Source organism: Apteryx mantelli, chromosome 7 (genome assembly GCF_036417845.1).
Source record: "Apteryx mantelli isolate bAptMan1 chromosome 7, bAptMan1.hap1, whole genome shotgun sequence".
Taxonomy (NCBI): Eukaryota; Metazoa; Chordata; class Aves; order Apterygiformes; family Apterygidae; genus Apteryx; species Apteryx mantelli.
This window is the reverse complement of record NC_089984.1, coordinates 22,775,650-22,794,960: the sequence shown is the minus strand read 5'-3', so window position 1 is coordinate 22,794,960 and position 19,311 is coordinate 22,775,650. Positions and strand designations below refer to the sequence as shown.

At 45.7% G+C, this 19,311-nt stretch overlaps 2 protein-coding genes across 3 annotated transcripts; one reads left to right on the top strand and one right to left on the bottom strand.

Annotated features, from left to right (window-relative positions):
- Positions 1-754: 754 nt before the first annotated feature.
- NDUFB8 (NADH:ubiquinone oxidoreductase subunit B8) lies at positions 755-5,148 on the bottom strand. 2 transcript variants are annotated; one of them, XM_067299984.1, is made up of 6 exons: positions 5,056-5,148; positions 4,947-4,972; positions 4,606-4,732; positions 3,897-3,996; positions 1,834-1,989; positions 755-988 (listed from the first exon to the last, which is right to left on the bottom strand). In XM_067299984.1, exons 1-6 carry the CDS (start codon positions 5,121-5,123, stop codon positions 896-898), a joined length of 570 nt encoding a protein of 189 aa, XP_067156085.1. In that variant the 5' UTR covers positions 5,124-5,148; the 3' UTR covers positions 755-895. The 2 variants fall into 2 exon arrangements, with proteins under 2 accessions (XP_067156085.1, XP_067156084.1); XM_067299983.1 differs by lacking the exon at positions 4,947-4,972 and having other exon boundaries at positions 5,027-5,148.
- A 2,944-nt stretch (positions 5,149-8,092) lies between these two features.
- HIF1AN (hypoxia inducible factor 1 subunit alpha inhibitor) lies at positions 8,093-18,227 on the top strand. Its single transcript, XM_067299982.1, has 8 exons — positions 8,093-8,272; positions 9,437-9,687; positions 11,021-11,169; positions 12,963-13,108; positions 13,630-13,736; positions 14,129-14,192; positions 14,434-14,544; positions 15,752-18,227. Exons 1-8 carry the CDS (start codon positions 8,102-8,104, stop codon positions 15,794-15,796), a joined length of 1,044 nt encoding a protein of 347 aa, XP_067156083.1. The 5' UTR covers positions 8,093-8,101; the 3' UTR covers positions 15,797-18,227.
- The last annotated feature ends 1,084 nt before the right edge of the window (positions 18,228-19,311 follow it).

The following is a 19,311-nucleotide window of genomic DNA, read 5'->3' as shown; positions in this document are numbered from 1 at the left end:
TGGAGCTGAAAAGTCTAGGAGCTTAATTAAATCATAGGGATAACTTTCCCAATTTTGAACTACAGATGAAGCCACAGGAGGCCCTAGAACAATGGTTTGCAGCAAAACTGGCACACTTCATGGGTCAGACATAACCACAACCCTGGTGGGCCAGCTCTGGCCCTGTAACAGCCAGCTCAGGTGTCTGTATACTCGGAACAAGGAATAAAGCTCAGACACAGCAAAACAGCTCTGGCCAGAGTTGGACTTGCTCCTTAGCCTTGTTGTATCTGTATTATAGGCAGCTTCACTGTCAGCTTCAAGCCATGCACAGCAAGGCTCTGTGCCTCACTAGTGTTGCCCACTGGTTTCATAAGCCTCACTTAAGAGCTTATCTAAAGAAAGAAGAGGCCAGAGCCAAATTCCAGTGAGGAAGGACAGTTATTCATATGGTATGTGACTCCCAGGTAACAGAGTTGAACAGTCTGGTTCTGCCTGTCACTTCACATTAAGTGAACACATTCTAGTTCCTGAATTCCCAGCAGCACCGGCAGTAAGCCACTTGGTAATAGGCAACATTTCCTACCTAAATAGTTCGGGCTTAGCTAAGGAACACTTGTGCACAATGTATACAAACTAGCAGCAGTCCTAGGACTGTACTCAAAGAGGAGCTTTGCCTCCACAGATATTAGCCTGTTTAGAAAAATGGCAAAGGTCATTTCATTTCATTGGCTATTGTTTTGGCTTCTCAAACCAACAGAAGACAACGAGCACAATAGGTATCATCAATATATTTCACTGCAGTTAGTGGTTAAATGTTGAAGAACAAGCATTAACATAAGCCACAGTGAACACTAAATAAGATGCCATCCCAAGCAGAGCTGACACAGGAGAAATTTTGCACTTCCAACAAGTTTCAGATTTCATAGTGCTTCACCACTGGTGGCTCTTTATTCGGGTCTCCTCCTCTCTCCAGATATAGGTCATTGAAGGGATATTGCTTCGGTCCCTACAAAGACAGACAGATATGAAGTGCAAATTCACTACATTCAAACAAGCAGCTTACAGGAAAAGGAAGGAATGCCTCCCCATATATACATACAATCAAGGCTTGTCAGTTACAACTTAAGTTCTTATTTCTTAAGTGTTTCAGTAGGAATAGTAGAACAGGAGGAAAGTCTGTAAATTCAGAGGTGGATAGAGGTCTTTGGTACAAATTCATGTCCTTTAACAAAAACATCAAGGTGGTCTTGCACTTGACCTTAACCAAGGGTTTATCGCACAGCATGAGGATAACATATTACAAAACTCACATGTATGTTCAGACATTCATCAAAACTATTCCAAATGACCAAGATCATATAAGATGCAACTAAAAACACCAGCCAGGAGAAGAGAGGGGATACCAAGCATTCATCTTTAACACCATAGAAAAAGCACAAACTATTTTATAAAAAGACTGGATACAGGAAGTGTCTCTATGCAGGTAGAGTCTACTGGCCTAGACAAAGAAGGGGAAAAAAAAACGCGTCTCAGACACACAGGGAAAGTGAATGCCTAGGACAAAGAAGGAAAATTGTAAGTCAGGTAATTTAAAATTAGCTTCATGAGAATGACAGCAATGGTAGAAATTTTTCTGTTCACTGTGAGACAGAACCTGTGCTAAGCAAAGCCAGCCAAGAAAACAAATCAGGTTGGATGGGGCTGCAGGAGCTCCTCTGTCCCAACTCCTGCTCACAGCAGGGCTTCACATTCACACTCGTCACCCAGCTTCAGCTAAACACTCTCCTGGGCACCTGGAAGTTACATGCAACACGGCTACTTTTCTTCCTTTTGCCCGAGGGTATCACTCACCACAGGCCTGTAAGAAGGGTACATCTCTCCAACACCAAACATGATCAGCATGGTAGTCAAAAAGATAAGGAAATGTTTGCACATGGTGTGCCAGGGAACTGGAGTGGGGGATGTATCAACACGGTTCCGAATATACATGTCGAAGTCCCAGTGCATCTGAAAAACATAGGAAAAGCCTATACACTTACCCAGCAACACTCAACCCACTTCTCCCTAGAAAACAAGTGCTTTACACCATTCAGATTCACAAAACTGCCAGAAGCAGTTTCATCTGCACCTCACAACAGGACTTAAAGCCACAGGAACCAGAGTGATTTACCTACAGTCACAGCAAGTTGTTGCTCACAGTAAAATCCATGACTCCAAATTCCAGCATTTGTTCATACCAGGCAATGATGCTTTATTATTATTGTTCTAAAATACCAGCAGCTTTTCTTTATATATATAATCACTCCACCTTATATTTGTTCCCCTGCTGGTGATGAGAAGGCATGGTAGAAATTGGTACTCTGGCTTATGGAAGTTGGTCACGCGCCCAAATCTAAGTACCATTGTTACTTTAAATAAAGAAGCAACCTCTTGCCACTTGGAAGCTGGTTCCTCAGAAAGGGTAGAGCATCTGCCACTGTTACTCCATGACAGGAGAAGAGCAGGGGTAGTAGCTAGCTAATGCCCTTCTTGATTGAGCAGAAGGGCATTTAAACTTGTCTCCATATACAAAGATACAAAGCAAAGTCCTGTGTTCTGTCCATTGTCTCCTTTCACATTAAAGAAAGCAGACAACTCATTAATTTCTAGCTTAAATACTGTGCCTAGTTCCCTAGCTGCCCACTTTGCATACACAGCCATTTGCTATCAGCCCAGGAAAGCCAGACTCTGAGCAGAATTCAGCTGCCTAAACAGACACGTACAGACATCTGAAATGCACCAGCATACTTTACCTGGCCCCCAGCTGCCAACCCCCCATGGAAATCTCAAATACCCTACAGCATGCAAGAGGCATTAGAAATCTATGCTTAGGCAACTGAATCTTGCCCTCCATGTTATAAAGCCACCCCTAATAAGCAATGATAGGTCAAGGAAAATGTGGGGGTTTTTGCTGTTTCCAAGCACTTTTTCAAAACTCCATCATAACTAGGAATTATAAGCAAAAGCCACTTCTTAAAAAATCAACATCTTATCCCACCTCAAGGGCAGGAGTACCTGCACAAGCCTTCCTGTGCCAGGAAGCACAAGAATACAGAATCATCACAAGGGCTTTCATGAGATTGCTTCTACAGTCATTACAATAAGGACTTTGATCCCTACCCTGTGGTACACATGCTATGATCTTCTTGCATGTTTATATTAGGATATATATTACATACACATGCTTACGTTCCCTTTTAGTAAAGAAGGCTCAAGTCAATTACTAAGTTAAATATTCATGGTTATATTTCAGTCATTCACAGAAACACTATGCACTACCTGGAAAGTTACTCCTGACAAGGAAACTGAGGAACTTAGAGCACCTAGGTTAACTTTTGAAATCTACTTGCTCATTTCTGTTAAGGATATCTTAGGGACTTTCTTTGGAAAGGGCCATCTTATTTCTTCTACCCCAAAACAATCCTAGAGTAATAAAGTAGCAATGGCTGCACCCACAGGACAAAAAGAACTTTTACTCTAATACTGGCTTTTTAGCTAAGTGATTCATAACTAAGCTCTGACATTTAGTCAGATCAGACAAAAAAAAAATAATAAATAAATAAATAAATAATAAAAAGGACCAACCTTTCACATTCCTACAGAGAAAGTTAAATTTGAAAAGCTATTTATATTAACATTCCTTGGCATCCTCAAACAAGAATTTACCCTGACAGCCATGGCCTAATTTTTTTCCTCCAACTGACTGCCCCGTTTGCATAGGAAGTACACTCCTGCACTTGGAGATGCAACTGGACAAAGAGCTATACAGAGAAAGCACCAGTGGACTTAAGTATTTAAGTACACTTAAGTGCAGTTAAGTATTTTGTAAAAATAGTATTGATTAGTAGCTTGGAAACAGCTACTAGCATTCCTACCGGCTGTCCCCAGTTATGCCTCATGTCTTGCTGGTCCCACTGGTACCAGGGGTCTCTCTCATGAAGAGATCGATTAGGGAGCTTGGGATAGTCACCGTACCTATGAGAACCAGGAAAAAAAAAAACCACACACAGATGTATAAGAAACCTGTATTAGTTTCTATACATCTTGTGCAAAACATTATTAAACCTATTAAAAGGAAGGAACAAAGCAATACATTTTTAGTTTCTGTAGCTCCCAAACTATAGCATATACGTATTTTAAATGCATACATTCAACTAGCACAAAAACTACCAGCTCAATATTAGTCATCATAAGAAATGGCATTCCTCACAGTTGCTTTTTTAGGCTATGCTGCCTGGAAGAAAATGCAAGCCTAACTGAAACACAGATCCCTTCCTGTCCACTGCTTTGCACATTTCATACTATTCCCTAACAGTTAAACTTCTCTTGAAACCTTTATTCCAGAGATGGATTTCAGTCTACTCCCCTCAGCCTTGCACTACAACAGCACCTGAAGTCTCTCACACAGTATTTTATCCACACCGGGCTCCCATCTGCTCGGTTTGCTCACGTTTTAAACATACTCAGGTGTGCCTGCAGCGATTCCGCTCGCAGCACGGGCCCTCGGCTGGGAGCCCGCGAGGTGGCGGCGCGGGGCAGGGCGCTGCCGGCCCCGCTCGGGGCTCCCGAGCCCCCCAAGCTCACCCGAAGCCGTCGTCGGGGTACGGCTCGTAGTCCTCCACCCGCATGTTGTACTTCTTGGCGGCGGCCGCCCGCTCCTCCGGCGTGCGCGGGTACGGGCCGGGCATCAGCTCCTTGGGCAGATCCGAGGCTGGCGGGAGACGGACAGGGCAGGGTGGGCGCCGGGGCCGGGGCGCCGGCCCGGCAGAGCAGGGCGCCGCCCGCCTCACACCGCGGCGGGGGACCGCGGACCCCGGCTCCGGCCCGGGCCCCGCCGCCGCCGCCGCCGCCCCAAGGACGGGACGTCCCCCACCCTCCCCGCCGCCGCTGCTGCCCGAGGCGCCCCGCCGCCCGGCCCCGCTGACCTGCCCGCGCCCCGTGCGGCGCCGCCACCGCCCCAAGGACGGGGCGCTCCCCTCCCTCCCCGCCGCCCGGCCCCGCTGACCTGCCCGCGCCCCGTGCGGCGGCGCCGCCGCCCCCGCTCGCAGCCGGGCGGCCGCCCGCTGCCAGAGGACACTGCGGGCCCTCACCGCCGCCATCATCGCCCCCACCGCGCAGGCGCCGCGGACGGTGGCCGGCAAGGACAGAAAGGCGCGGGGCGGGGCACGGGGTAGGGGGGCAGTGTTGCCAGGAAACGCGGCGAGGGGGCGGAGCGGGGCGGGGGGGCCGGGGCAGGCCGCGCCGCGCCGCTCCGCTCCGCCCGGCCCGGCCCGGCCTCCCAGCCGGCATCGCCGCGGCTCTGCAGGGGCGGGCGAGCCGCGCTGCGCCCCGGAGGCAAAGTTCCCTCCCCTGCCCCGCGCGTACGCGCTGTTTCAGCGCTTTTTTTCTCCATACAAATAGAAAAATACGCGTCTTCCTGGTTCGGAGTGGCCTGCGCGGCAGAAAAGCTGCCCTGCTGGTGAAAGTCTGCTTTCGCGAGTGACCCCGTTCCTCGTGGGGCAGCGGCGGCCGGGCGGCGCCCTCGCCGGCAGCGCCGAGCCGCCTCCGAGGGGCTCCCGCGACGCGCGGCGCCTTCCTCCCCGGCCCGGCCCGGCCCGGCCCGGCCCGGCCCGGCCCGCGGGCAAGCCCGCCCGCAGGAGAAACACCTCCCGCCCGGGGTATTACTTAATCAGCCGTTGTTATTATAATATCGACATAAAAGCTAATGCACGAAAAGGGCACTGAAGTGATCTTTCACTCTGGATGTCACCATCTGAAACAGGGTAATGAGAATTTATTACAGATATTATCTTTCATATACAGGGCAGCATCTTATGGAAAAGCTGGATCAATACTAAATAAGATCGATTCTGTGGCTGGCTGTGTTATGCAAATTGTCTTTTTTGTATTAGTATCAATATTATTAAAGTTAATACCAGAATGTAATTGTCTGATCTCAGTGGAGCCAGGAAAATGTGAGCAGCTGAAATGGCATGTTAATTTAGTGATGTTATTTTTCAAATGTAAGCAATATATTATTGTAGATAAGATCAATATTAACATTAACGGATTCTGCAGTTTACTTCATTATGTAAACTCTGTGGTAGTTGAACTCATTTTCCTTCAGTTATTCACATCAGCCATAATGGGTAATGTCTCTATAACGATCTACATTATAAACCTTTGCAGATCAAAAACTATCATGGATAATTTGTCATTAAAGTCATTTATTCTAATAACAACATTAATTATAAACCTACTAATTTAATGAAGATAGCGATGAACCACAAAGATCTATCTGAAATATAGCGTGTCTGAGGTGGAAATCATTGTGACAGGTTAGAATATGATCCTTTTACTTAATCCAAGGGAAGGCCTTGTCTTGTTTTAGGGACAGTGTCTTAATCCAGCTGACTCCTTTACAGTTAACAACCAAGTATGCAGTGAAGTTCGTATATCAATTAGTTATTTAATAAAGTTATTATCTCAGAGCCCAACCCTCTAGTGCAGAAGCAGCTGGAGTTTTGCCATGGAGCAGCATTTGGTGCCTCTGTCCCACAAGTGCATGGTGCTTTGGGGACCAGCAGTGTCACCCTGCAAGTTGGGGCCTTTGGTTACTCGCTCACTGGGGTCAGACCTCACCCCAGGCCCAGACCATGGTCTGTTGCTCCTTACATGGGCTCTTCACTGGTGGGTACTTACAGCTCTCTGACTTGATGTTCAAAGTCTTTTATAGACATGGCTCAAGCTTCCTAAGAACCCCATTTTGCAAATACATTGCATAAGTTTTTCTTGAACTGTATGTGAGTGGTCCTGTAGATTTAAAAGCAGCACTTATTTTCCTACAACTAAGTATATTAATAAATCTTGGAAAGACAGAGGAAGATAGATTGCCTTATTCTCATGACCACAAAGCTACGCAGCTAGAACAACAGATCCATCGACTGTGAGACTACTTAGTGCCAGAGCTGAACTTTCCTCAAAAGCTGATGCCTAACTGTGGCACTCATTTTTGGAAAAGAGCGATCATAGTTCTTGCTGCTTTCACATTAAATGCAAAATGTAGACTTTGACTCAAATAATAAATGCATGCTAAAGAAAGACTTTGACAGTTCTGGTCCTAGGAGCACAATTCATATAATGTCCATTCATTTCATGATCTAAAGGCAGAGATTACACCGAACAGAGCTATATCTTTTTTCTTGTAGTAAGTGTTAATTAAACCTCAGTTTTCAGGAACGAAACATGGTTGTGCATTTCCTTTACGCTGTTTGAGGACAACATGTAATTTGCTGTTTTCCCCAAATCATTACAGGCATTGCAACTGAAGCAATTCCAAAACATTAGCATTAACATTCTGTCAATTAGCAGTAACGGTACCATTTGTGCCCTCTGTTATTGTCTGCTGCAATCAATGGAAAGGAGTTATCAATTAAAAGCATGAACAATAATACAGGGGGTTGATTTCCAGCTTCATCCGGCATCCGAAGTGGCCTGGAGGAAACGCATGGCAATGCGGTCACCCTGGCATACGTGGAGCAGCAGTGTTGGTAGCACTGATTTCACTGGTAAATGGAGAATTGAGCAGGAAGTAAAACATCGTGAATATTTGGTTTGTATTTCTGTACGTTGTCTTCTTCTGCAGCGAGTTTAAGCTGCCCTCGAGCAAGGAGGTGGAGGTGAAGGCAGGAGTTCCCACCGCAAGGGCCAGGCCCTGTGACGCTGTAGCCTGGTGACATGGCAGTTCTGCTCCCGCAGCGCTGCCGTCACGGCGAGGCCTCCTGTTCCCCGGTCCTTTCTCCCCCGTTTGTGTTCCCAGCTCCCCTAACCGTGGCAGAACCGTGAAAGCGGTCGGGGCTCAGCGGAGCACCGAAGATAAGGGCTCGCCCCGTCGACGGCCCCGGCCCCGGCCCCGGCGTCCCCGCTCCCCCCGGGCCCGCCCCGCGCCGGGGGGCGCTGCGCGCGGCGGCGGCGCTCCCTCCGCCCGCCTCGATGGTGCCCCCTTCCACCGCCCTCTGTTCCCCCTCGCTTCCGGCGGTGCATTGGGCGTGTAACTTCCGCTTCCGGCCTCCCAGTTCCGGGTTTCCCGGTGGAGGCGGCGATGGCGGCGGCCTCCTCCTCCGCGGCGGCGGGGTGCCGGGAGGGCCCGGCGGCGGCGGCGGCGGGGCCCGGCTGGAGCGAATCCCAGTTCCGCCGCTACTCCTTCGAGACGCGGCCCATCCCGCGGCTCAGCCACAGCGATCCCCGCGCCGAGGAGCTCATCGAGAATGAGGTGCCGCGGCGCGGCCCGGGGGCTGCGGCGGGGCTGGGGGGCCGCACCGGCGGAGGGACCGCACCGGCGGAGGGACCACCAGCCCCGCCCTCCCGGCCGGGGCCGAGCCGGGCCGGGAGCGCGACCGCCGGGGGCAGGGCTCTGCAGGCCCCGGTGCTGTCCCGGTGCCCTCTCCTCCCTCTGTCGGCGCGTCTCCCCCGGCTGCCGCGCTGCTGAGCCCGCACCGCTCCCTCTCCGCGCGGGCACGGTTGCTGCCGGTGTCCGGTGCCTGTTAGGTGCCGTGAGCATTTCATCCCGGTGCCGCAACGTTGAGCTGTGAAATCTGCAGGAAACGTTTGCTTTCAGTGCCTTGGTTTTGGGATGTAAACCGTGGCAAAGTTAGGTAAAGCCGCGGGCTCACGTTTGTTCTTTTCCGAGTGAGAGCAGCCGCAAATGTGAAGGTTGCATTGTGATAGCCGCTTTTGTATTGGTTCTGGAAGGCAAGTTCAATCTAGTTTTTGTAAAGTTACTAGGGTTTGGGGAAGCAAACGTGTAAGAAGGGAAGTTTTGCGTGCACAGCTTGGGAACACAGCAGCCGTTGTTCTCATCTGGGTTTCTTAGTATTTATGTTTGAGGAGGCAAGTGATAACCTCTGTTTTGTTCCTGCAGTGTTTTTTTTTTTTTTTTTTTTTGTGTAGAAGAGATGGAGAAATCTTCCTCCTTTAGATGTCTTGAAGTTATCTGTGAGGCTATCAGGAAAGAGATTTGTGCTGTCTCCTTTTCCAGTTTCAAAACTATCTTTTTGCCACCATTTATGCCTTTGTATGTGGGGCTGGAAGTGAGCAGACAGAATCTACTCTGTATCTCTGCTATGCAGAAGGACCTAGTAGATTTAAAACTGTTTCCAGCTAATGTTTGCCTAACCTTTCATGTTAGAGATTAGCTAAGTAGATAGTGGAGTCTGTCCTATTGCTGCTAGGAACTTGCTGTGGGAGCAGTCCACCACTTTCCTAAAACTGTCTGTAATGTTTTGCGTGTTTTTCTACCTAGGCAAACTTACCAGATTACTTCATATCCCTTTGTCAATTCCCTATTTTAGAAGAAAAACTGTGATTGCAGTAACGAATGTGTTCATTCTCAAGTTCAAGAGGTCCTTGGATCAATAAACTTCCTGTGTCTCTCTAGGAGCCAGTGGTGCTGACAGATACAAATCTGGTTTATCCTGCTCTGAAATGGGACCTGGACTACCTCCAGGAAAACATTGGCAATGGGGACTTCTCAGTGTACAGTGCCAGCACACACAAGTTTTTGTACTACGATGAGAAGAAGATGGCCAATTTCAAGAACTTCAAGCCCAAGTCAAGCAGGGAAGAGATGAAGTTCGCTGAGTTTGTGGACAGACTTAAAGAAATACAACAGAAAGGGAGCGCTGAGAGGTAAGCAATCTGTGGGAATTTCTACATTTACCTGGATTTAAGTAGGGGATAAGTTTCACTTAAGTAACTGATGATTAAAACCTCTGGAACTTTTTTTTTTTCCATAGGCTTTTCCTTTTTGGGGCTGTAAGTTCACAGCACCTGTGTTATCACAGCACAGTGTTATCAGGTTAAAGTTGTGCCCTTAGTTAATCGAACTGTTTAAATTGTCTGTCTGCAGAGATGTTTTTTCCCCTTTGTCTGTAGTAGGGGTTGGATAGAGAAGGCCATAATTGTCACTTTATTTTGCCAGACTGTGGTATCTGTAGAAGGAGCTTAGTTAGCTGGTGAAAAGGCACAGGCAATGGCACTCAGACTTTTTACAGAATGCTGAGGTAGTTGCTGTTAACCTTTCCTCAGGAAGATGAGGAGTAATGGCATATGTGCTGTGTGTGTGTTTATGATGTTGACCTAGACGACTAACAGAGCTCTAAATTAGCAAGAGGAGCTTCTTTTTTATGGAAGTATACAAACCTCTGGTTGATTTTGTCAGTCAGCAAATAGCTTTCTCGGAGGACTTACAGATGGTTATTTGAAGCAACACTCTCTGTCCATGTCCACTGGTCCTCTTGCCTCTGCCTTTCTCAGCTTTGGGTGTACTTTCTCCAAGGGAGAAGCCAGTCCTTGAGCTTAGAAACACATTTTTTCTTCCAGCATTGCAAACAATAGTTTTTAATACTGAGATTGTTAATATGGAAGTTTGGTTTCTTCAATCCCCTGTGTCTAAATGTATGTGTGGCTTTAAGATAACTCGATACTGAGAAGTGCTGAGTTTTCTGAGCCTTCTTTTGCCCTTCTACACTGTAAAAGAGGTAACTAGTATGGCAAATGGCTTAGAGCATTAAACTAGGGGTTATTCATGAGTATTTTTGATATTTGATTGTGGCTCATTTGTTTAGGGTTTCCTCATCCTGCTTGGTCAGGGATTGTTCTTGCTGTAAAAATCTAAAGCTTTTCCCCTGTGATTGTTCCAGCAGAGCTGTGTTCTGTACTAGGAAATCTTTTGGCAAAGTTTGGGGGATTTTGAAGCTGTTTCCTTCCCTGGGTATTTGTAGTGGGTGGTGATAAAACAAAATCCCTAAAAATTAGATCTTGATGCTGTACAGAGCAGGGATAGTTTTTCCACTCCTTCCTGTAGATGAAACCTTCTGTCTTCAAATGTCTCATGTGTCTGGTGAAGGGGTACGTGTACAGAGGAGCAAGGAAGTGTCTTTCTGAAGGTGAGCAAAGAGGTGCCTTTGTATTCATGCAAAAGCTTAATACTTGCTTTCTGCTTGTCTCTGGGGAAATACAGGCTATACCTGCAGCAAACCCTGAATGACACAGTTGGAAGGAAGATTGTAGTGGATTTTCTTGGCTTCAACTGGAATTGGATTAACAAGCAGCAAGGGAAACGTGGCTGGGGTCAATTGACTTCTAATTTGCTTCTTATTGGCATGGAAGGTAAGCAGCTTCCTCTGAATGGAGGAGAAGGGGAGGAGATTTGGTCAGCAATTCTGTATTTCAGTTCCAGAGAGTCTTTCAAATGAATTTTACGCTAATTTCTTATGGTCCCTTCAGAGCAAGCAGTGCAAAGCTTTGGGTTGGGAGGGGAGTGTTGTCACAACTTAAATTGGATTATAGAGAGAGAAAGATAAGGACAGCCTGCTTTTTGTGAATGCCTGGAGGTCAGCTCTCATGAAAAGACTCTGTGCAATGCTGTTAGGGCCGTGTTTTCAGTGATCACTAATCATGTTCTGAGACGGATCCCTGTTTATCATTTGAACGCTTCAGATACTGTAGATCTTAAGCGCCCAGAGCCTAAGGGCTTGCAAGCTGAGCAAAGCTAGCCCTACAGGCTTTTCTTAGCAGTGTCCAATCTCTGTCCTAAAGAGATGTCCTTTACAAGAGGAAATGTTAATTATTTCGTAAACCATTTGCTCCTGTTTAAGTTGCTACACTGTGGGGAGGAACTCTTTTTCAAGTAAGACCTAAATTTTATCTTGCAAAGTTAGACGGTACTGGGGAATTTGAAGACAGGTAAATCATAAAGTATCTGGAGAGACTGGAATTCCAAATAAATGTGGAAACTGATTCATAGGCAGGTGCACTAGAAAACATAGATACTACTGCAGTGTCCGCAAGGAGAGCATACTAGTAGAAAGTGTGGATCTCTAATCCCAATAACTGGGCAAGGAATATACAGTTTTATGATGTAGGCCAGCCTGTGTTCGAAGCGACCATTGCATCTGTATGTCCAATTTTTTTGCCATTCATGGCTTTTCACTTTTGGCTGCAGGTTTTTGCTCCCTTGCAGAAAGTAGTTCTCAGCTCAAAGTTGTTTCTTGGCCATATAATTTGCTAGCTGAGAAAAGAGAATCTCATATAAAAGCACTGCATCAACATTTCTCTGTGGATCATAATATGATCAGCTAAAATCCTGTTAAGAACAGGTTAGTCGCAAGAACCAAGGAATTTGTTTGGACCAGTTTGTGCTAGAAAAAAAGAATGTCTCTGGAAGCATCTGGTTGCATGATCTTTTTAATGAAAATAGGGTTATAGGGTTAGCTGTTACCTTAATTCTCTCTAATCTTAATTCTCTGTAGTGAAAATATATAAAAAGAACAGGCCAAAACAGTAATACCTGAATTGTCAAACAACCTTAAAAAAATAGTTGTGAGGGGTACGAAATGACCCATTGTGTTTTAAGATTTGATTATATTTAAGATCTAGTGGTGGCAGGCAGGCTTGATAACTCTGTTAATCAGTCCCTGGGACAGAGGAGGGGCGATTGTATTATGAAGTCCCAATGACAAGATTTGTTTACTTGTTTTCTTGCGCAATTACTATGACTTTTTTCAAAATCAACCTACAGGACTCCCTTTCTCTAGACTAATAGTACTCTGTGAAAGTCCATTCCCCAATTTGTCAACTAAACAGAGTGGTTTTCTGAAAAAGCTTCCCATCAACAATCACCATCTGCTGTTTGTGGAGACAAGCTGGAAATCCTAATTCTGCAGAGCATAAGTTGCTGAATATGAATTTAGAATGGAAATTGTTAAGCAGGGTAGCAACTGCTCTAGTAAAGGCTGACTGATATAATGATCAGTTTGTAACATGTAATGTTTTCCTTGTTTAGTTTTCTCTATATGTGGAAGTGTATTTACTGTCCTTGCTCTAGCAAGGAATATATCTTGTTTGTAACTTTCATAAGTATACGTGAGAACGTCTTGATTATCAGCCTTTTCTCTATGCAGGGAATGTCACACCAGCTCATTATGATGAGCAGCAGAACTTCTTCGCTCAGATTAAGGGCTACAAGAGATGTATCCTGTTCCCTCCTGATCAGTTTGAGTGCCTCTACCCTTATCCTGTGCACCATCCGTGCGACAGGCAGAGCCAGGTGAGAGTAGCAGATCTATTCTCTTCACCATTCTGAAAAGGGGCATTTGTGAAAATGCTAGGTGGGAGGAAGCTGTGCTGAAATTAGAGCCACATACTGCTTTCTGATCCTTTGCAACACCTCTGTTCAGATCTGTTAACTGATGAACACACTGAGAATAAATGGAAGGACTGGCAGTCCTTCTGTTTGTTCTGGTCAAAAGATTTTGAATCCTGACTTGGAAGTGCTAGGATTATAAGCATCTACTACTGATGGTGTGGCTAGGCTGCTGTTTCTGCTTCCTCTGTTCTATTTCATTGTTCACTTGGTGAAGACAAATTGCTTGAAGATAAGTTTTAGGATGCCTGTTTGAGTTGGTGGTGCTTTGGGGGTACTGCAGGACCTCGCTTTGGAGTTAGGCACTAATGGGAATGTAAAAGCTATATAGGAAGATTATCAGGAGGATTTGACACTGAAAGACAATAATGAGGGCCTGTCATTGCAGGAAATTATTCAGAGTTTCTTATTTCTGCTTGTGTTAGGTGGACTTTGACAATCCTGACTACGAGAAGTTTCCAAACTTCCGGAGTGTTGTAGGCTACGAAACGGTGGTGGGTCCAGGCGATGTGCTCTACATACCTATGTACTGGTAAGAAGGATGTGCACAGTGACCAGCAAACAGAAGTTTAAAGGGTTTTCTGTTTAAAGTTTTGGGCTGGCTTTTAAGAGAATTTTGTTTCAACTTTTCCAGAAATATGGCATTTGCTTGTAATAACTTGGACCAGTCTGGCTCTATTTCCCATCTGTAAAATAGAAGTGATAATTCTCTCTGGAGCTACATTATTGTGTGGGCTATCCACTAATGTGTGCAAGAAAAGTATCTGTATTTAAATAAGGAGAGCTTTTCAGAAGTTCTGGGGTTTTGGTGACAGAGGTATAGGTCAAGGCCTCTGTAGTGCAGTCTGAACTCTTTTGCTCAAGATATTTCACCATAGGATATAGTAATTGTTTCTCTTCTTTTTTTGTGTGGTTTCTGTGCAGGTGGCACCACATTGAGTCTCTCCTGAATGGGGGGATTACCATCACTGTGAACTTCTGGTACAAAGTGAGTATATGCACCCTTTCATACACCTTGGATAGCTCTATGCCAGAGGATTTTTTCAGGTGGAGGTGTATTGGCAGGTGCTGTCAGTGCGAGAATTTCAATAAACCAAATCCTATGCCTTAGGACTTGTCATAAGCTGAAAGCTGCTTTCTCCCTTTTATGTTGTGAATGAAGACCTGGGAGAGAGAGGAATAATCTGCTAATTCAGTAAGCATTCAAGGAGCTATTTTTCATATTTCAGGGTGCCCCTACCCCAAAGAGAATTGAATATCCATTAAAGGCTCATCAGAAAGTGGCGATAATGAGGAACATTGAGAAGATGTTGGGAGAGGCCCTAGGAAATCCACAAGAGGTATGAAAGAGAATCAAATTGTTGAAATAGTTGTGGGTTAGTACAAAAGTCAAGATGCCAGCTTGGCTCTGCAGGTGTCACTGTGGGGTGGAAGAAGGCAGCGTTGTGTTGTTGCTCTGAACAGTTCTTTGTGTTCTGTTTTCAGAATGCCTTTGGACTACAAAGGGCAAGTTCCTTAAATTATGATCCTGGAGAGGGTCACTACAAACAGGGGAATAATTGTTCTTGTACTTGGGAGGTTTACTTTGGCTCTGGGCACTGCCAGGAAAAAGTGTTGCTCCCAAACTCTCATTAGCCTTCAGTGCAGCCACAAGAGAAATAGTTACACAGTATTTGTCAAAGCAGTGAGTGTGTTCTACCTGTTGAACACAAATCACTGACATTTGAGCAGTCTCTTCTATTAAGCCTTGTGCTTCCCCTTCACCACCTGTCCCAGCCTTGTCTGAATTTTGTTGCAACTTTAACCAGCAGGTATGTCAAATAACAGCGGATTGAAGTACAAAGGGTATGATTTTTGAAGATCAGTTGATATGAAAGTGGAAATACCAGATGTGAATAGAAGTGTTTTCATGGTCTGTAACCCTTATCACTGTGCAGCAACACTTTTTTTTTAGCACACCCATGTGAGATCAGACTTCTCCCCCTGGGATTGTTTTAATGCCATGACACGCTGAAGTTCTTCCCTTGGTGGTCAGGCAATGCTGAGAAATAGGAGTGGTCTTGGCTGAAAACAAAACCTTACCAAAGATTTCAGTCCTAGACTTTCTTCCAAGTGACCCCAAGGACCAGACAGAATACAGAGGCTGAGAGCATTCCTTCTCTGCCCTGCAAAAAGCAGTCCCTGATGACTATTGACTTCTTTTAGCTGCATCTCATGAGAAAGCACAAATCTAGGATGGGAAGTTAAAAAGTTTGAACCGATTGCAAGTGGGATGCTTTGGTGACAATCCAAATTAGGTGTTGGTTGAGAATCCTGGTTAACTCCTGTGACTGTGGTAGGGTGTTTGAGGATGTGCTGAGGGGTGCCCCAGTGTTTTAATTCAAAAGATACTTTGAAATTGATTCAGTGTAGGCTCAGTTTGTGTGTTGAGATCCTCTATCCTAAGCTCCTCAGCTCATAAGCTGCTATGAAGGGGAGGGAGCAGGCTGTGCAGCTGCCACTTCTGTGTACCTATCCTCGCTAACGATCTGTCTTTGCTTTGAACAGGTGGGTCCCTTGTTGAATATGATGATTAAGGGACGGTATGACTAATGGCTGGCTGCCCGGGTGACTGATGTTGGAGCTGCTTTGTTCACAAGCAATGGAAGATACTGAGCGCTAGTATTGCACGCAGCACTTAACAGACTGATGGGTTTCCTGGCCCATCTCTGTCCCTGCCCCACTACAATAAAGGGGGCTACTGGAACTGCAGAACCATTAGTATCCCATCCATCCTCCACTCTCATCTAACTGAACCTCCCAAGAAAGAGTCTGCACTTATTGGAAGCTGGATTCATGTTCACTAACTTTTTATTTTTTTCCCCTCCCTCTGCCCTGTTTGCCACAACGAGGAGCATGGCTTCTGGCACTCAGATATGTTGCTTAAGGATTTTCAGGCATTTGAAGAAGAGCTTGGAGGGGAACCAGGAGTGGTCTTGTTTGCTCAGCCTCCCAGGGTTTGGGCTCCCTGGCTGGGTTTGTGTGTTGGTGCCTGCAGTGGATATAAGATGAGAAATGTTAGATTTCAGTCTTCTGTTGTTAGAGGACCTGTCCATGCTCAATTCTGGCACCTCTTTGTATAGTGGAAATGAACATGTGATGGCCTGTGTGTGAGGAGCAACTGGACAAATGATTCATTTCCTTCAACTCAAGACATTTATGCTTGGGACTTTGATACAGAGTAGAGAGATCAGTGAATTCATCTGGTATGTGAGCACCAAATCCTATGCTGTCCAAATGACATCTGTGTTGTAGGAGTATAGATAAACCTCCTTCCTTCTGACAGCAGCTTTCTCTGCAGAGTGAATGCTTCTCTCCTGCTGTTTTGAAGCTGCAGTGTAGTTAAAAGGGGATGTAGCGTTATGAAGGGAGATGCATAAACGCCAGGGCACTCTTCAAGTCTTGGATGTTTAAGCTACCTTTTAAAATAAATTCTCCAGGGATGCTGAGCTAAAAGGTCAAAATGCCATGTCAGATAAGTACAGAGCCTCCCTTCTTCCCACCAGGGGGTGCCGACTCCTTGGACTAACATGGGAAGTGCCCTTTTTACTGAAACTGCAAGAACTTGTGTGTGTGTGTGTGTGTGTGTGTGTGGCGCTGTGCACAGGTGTGCATGTTTGTGTGATGTTGTATGGCTCCTGTCCATCAGTTTAATTCATGCCATTGTGTGGTTCCCTTCCTTGTACAGTCATGTGAAAGAGGTCAGGGCTTTCTGTTTAAATGTGGTTAAGTTTATAGTCATTCTTTTTGTGTTCTGGGACTTGACATAGCAGGCCAGGAAGCAACAAAAAACAGGGCACAGGAACCAGGGGAGCCTCTGTTTAGAGACTTCAGCAGTAACCTTGAAAAATTGTTTATGCTTTCTTCCACCTCTTCCATGCAAAAGCCTTAGGCTCATACGGAGGCTGGCTTTTTTTCCCTTCTGTGCACTGCCTTGCTGTTCCTGGTTTGAGGGGGTGGAGCAGAGGGGTTGTATATTTGGTGTGGTTGTAGTGGGTCCCAGGAGCTAGAGGTAGGAGAAGCTGTTTCATACCCCGTCTAACTTATCCCAGAGATTAGTGGGAGACTGTTCAATTGAGACTTCCCAATGCTTTCTCCTTTATTCTTCAGGGCTTGTTCTGACATGGGTTTCTGATAAATGTGTTGAGAAGATGCTGCTGAGGAAGCACTCTATATCTTTGGCTTCAGATCCCATCTTGTGCTGAGACAGCTCATATACTACTTGCTGTGAGCTTCTCTTGTACAAAGGTGGAAGACTTCTCTAACAGGAGGTCACAGGGGCTTGTTCTATGGCTGCTTTACAGGTCAGAAGGAAAAAATGAAGTGTAATTGGCAGCTGCAGGGCCCTTGTTATAAAATATGTCCATGTCACTGAGTAATCTAATTGCCGTGTTACTTGTTGCAGACTATCCAGAGCTCTGGTTAGATTCAAACAAAGGTCACTCAGCTGGATGCTTATCAATACTCAGCCTTTGGGCAGGTGGGGAAGAAGGCCAGGCTACTGACTCTCGCCAAAAACAAGACCTTCCCAGGAATCTGGGGCACATGCATAGCCTCTGCCATTAGTTGGAAGATGTTCAAGTGAAATCCCAGCTCTGTGCTACTTATTTAGCCCATGGTAGATTCAGCTACTACTTGTTAGGCACCATCAATTCTTGAAGCTCAGGGTGGGAGTTCACATCCCTTGTGGAGAGAGAATGGTACATGTGGAACTTAAGGATTTTTTTTTCTTTATTTGCCAAAGGTCTAACTTTTTAAGTGTCTGAACAGTTTTTGCTGCACTTGACTTTGTGAAAGCTCATTTACAATGCACTGATGGACTGACTCCCCCCTTCCCTTTTCACCTTGTGCTTTCGATGCCCCTTGCCATGGTATTGGGAAGCTGTGTGTGTTCTGTGCTAGGGGTGTGTGTGCAGGGGGTGGGGTGTGAAAAACACACGGTACCTTCTGAAGTGTAGTTCTTAAATACAACCAATGTTGAACAACAGAAGTGTGTGGCTCTTATTCTGTGAGTGTCTATATAGGAGAGCTTTTTAAGGAGATGTGCATGTGAAGTTATTGTTCAGTCTTTCTAATAACTCTGCTTGTGTTCTTCACTAGTGAAGGCTTGTGGTCTCTAGAGCTGCCTTCAAAATAGCAATGCTAACTTCATTACTGTGTGTTTGCACCACCTTCCCTTGACCATTCCCATAAGCCTGAGAGGAAAGCAGGGAATAAGACTGTATCCTTGAACTCTGTCCAGTATGAACAAATTTCCTTCCCTGCTGGCCTGAGTGGGAAATTTATGCTCTGGTCGCTGACCCAAAGAGCAAACTACACCATCAAGTCTAATGAATTGTCAGTTGTTTCTCCTTTGGGATATTTTGTCCTCCCCTTGGTCCTTTATCTGATTCACACTTTGGACAAGCTGATTTTGGTGGGAGGCTTCCTCTGTACCTCCGTTATGTGTTGGCAGCCTCGGGTGGTGGAATCCTCTCTACTTTTTAAAAACATAAGTTATTTTACAATAATATTAGCTCTACAGCCACTTTGGCATCTAACCATAAATGAAACATTGGTGGCTTAATCTGAACAAGTCTCTAATGTGTATTATGGGGGAGAATTGAATAGAGGATAGAGATGTTGGGGGCATGTGTGTCAAACAGCTGTCTGATACTGAAGTCTCACAACTGGCATTCTCTCCTCACACCCTTGGAGGGACAATATAGATATGAAGAGAGTAGGAAAGGCAAGCGGATGTGTCTTCTACAGCCATGGGCATTCACCCTTCCATGCTGTGCCTGCTGGGATCATCATCTCTTTGAACACACAGTTGTTACTGGTCTGCTGAATAGTGTTCTGTATTCGGTATGTCTGATCCTGTAGTCTGTGTTGTTCATGTGCCTCTTGAGCGACATGAATGGATGGTACCACAAAGCTTAGAAATGTCTCAGGGAGTGCAGGGGAATAGAGTAAGCTGAGGTATGAGAACTGTCGTTTGAAAACCAAATAAGACTCTGAAGGCTTTCCCTGGTACTTTTCGTCTTCCTGGTTTCTTATTTCTCTTAGGTCCTGTAATGTCTTTTTTT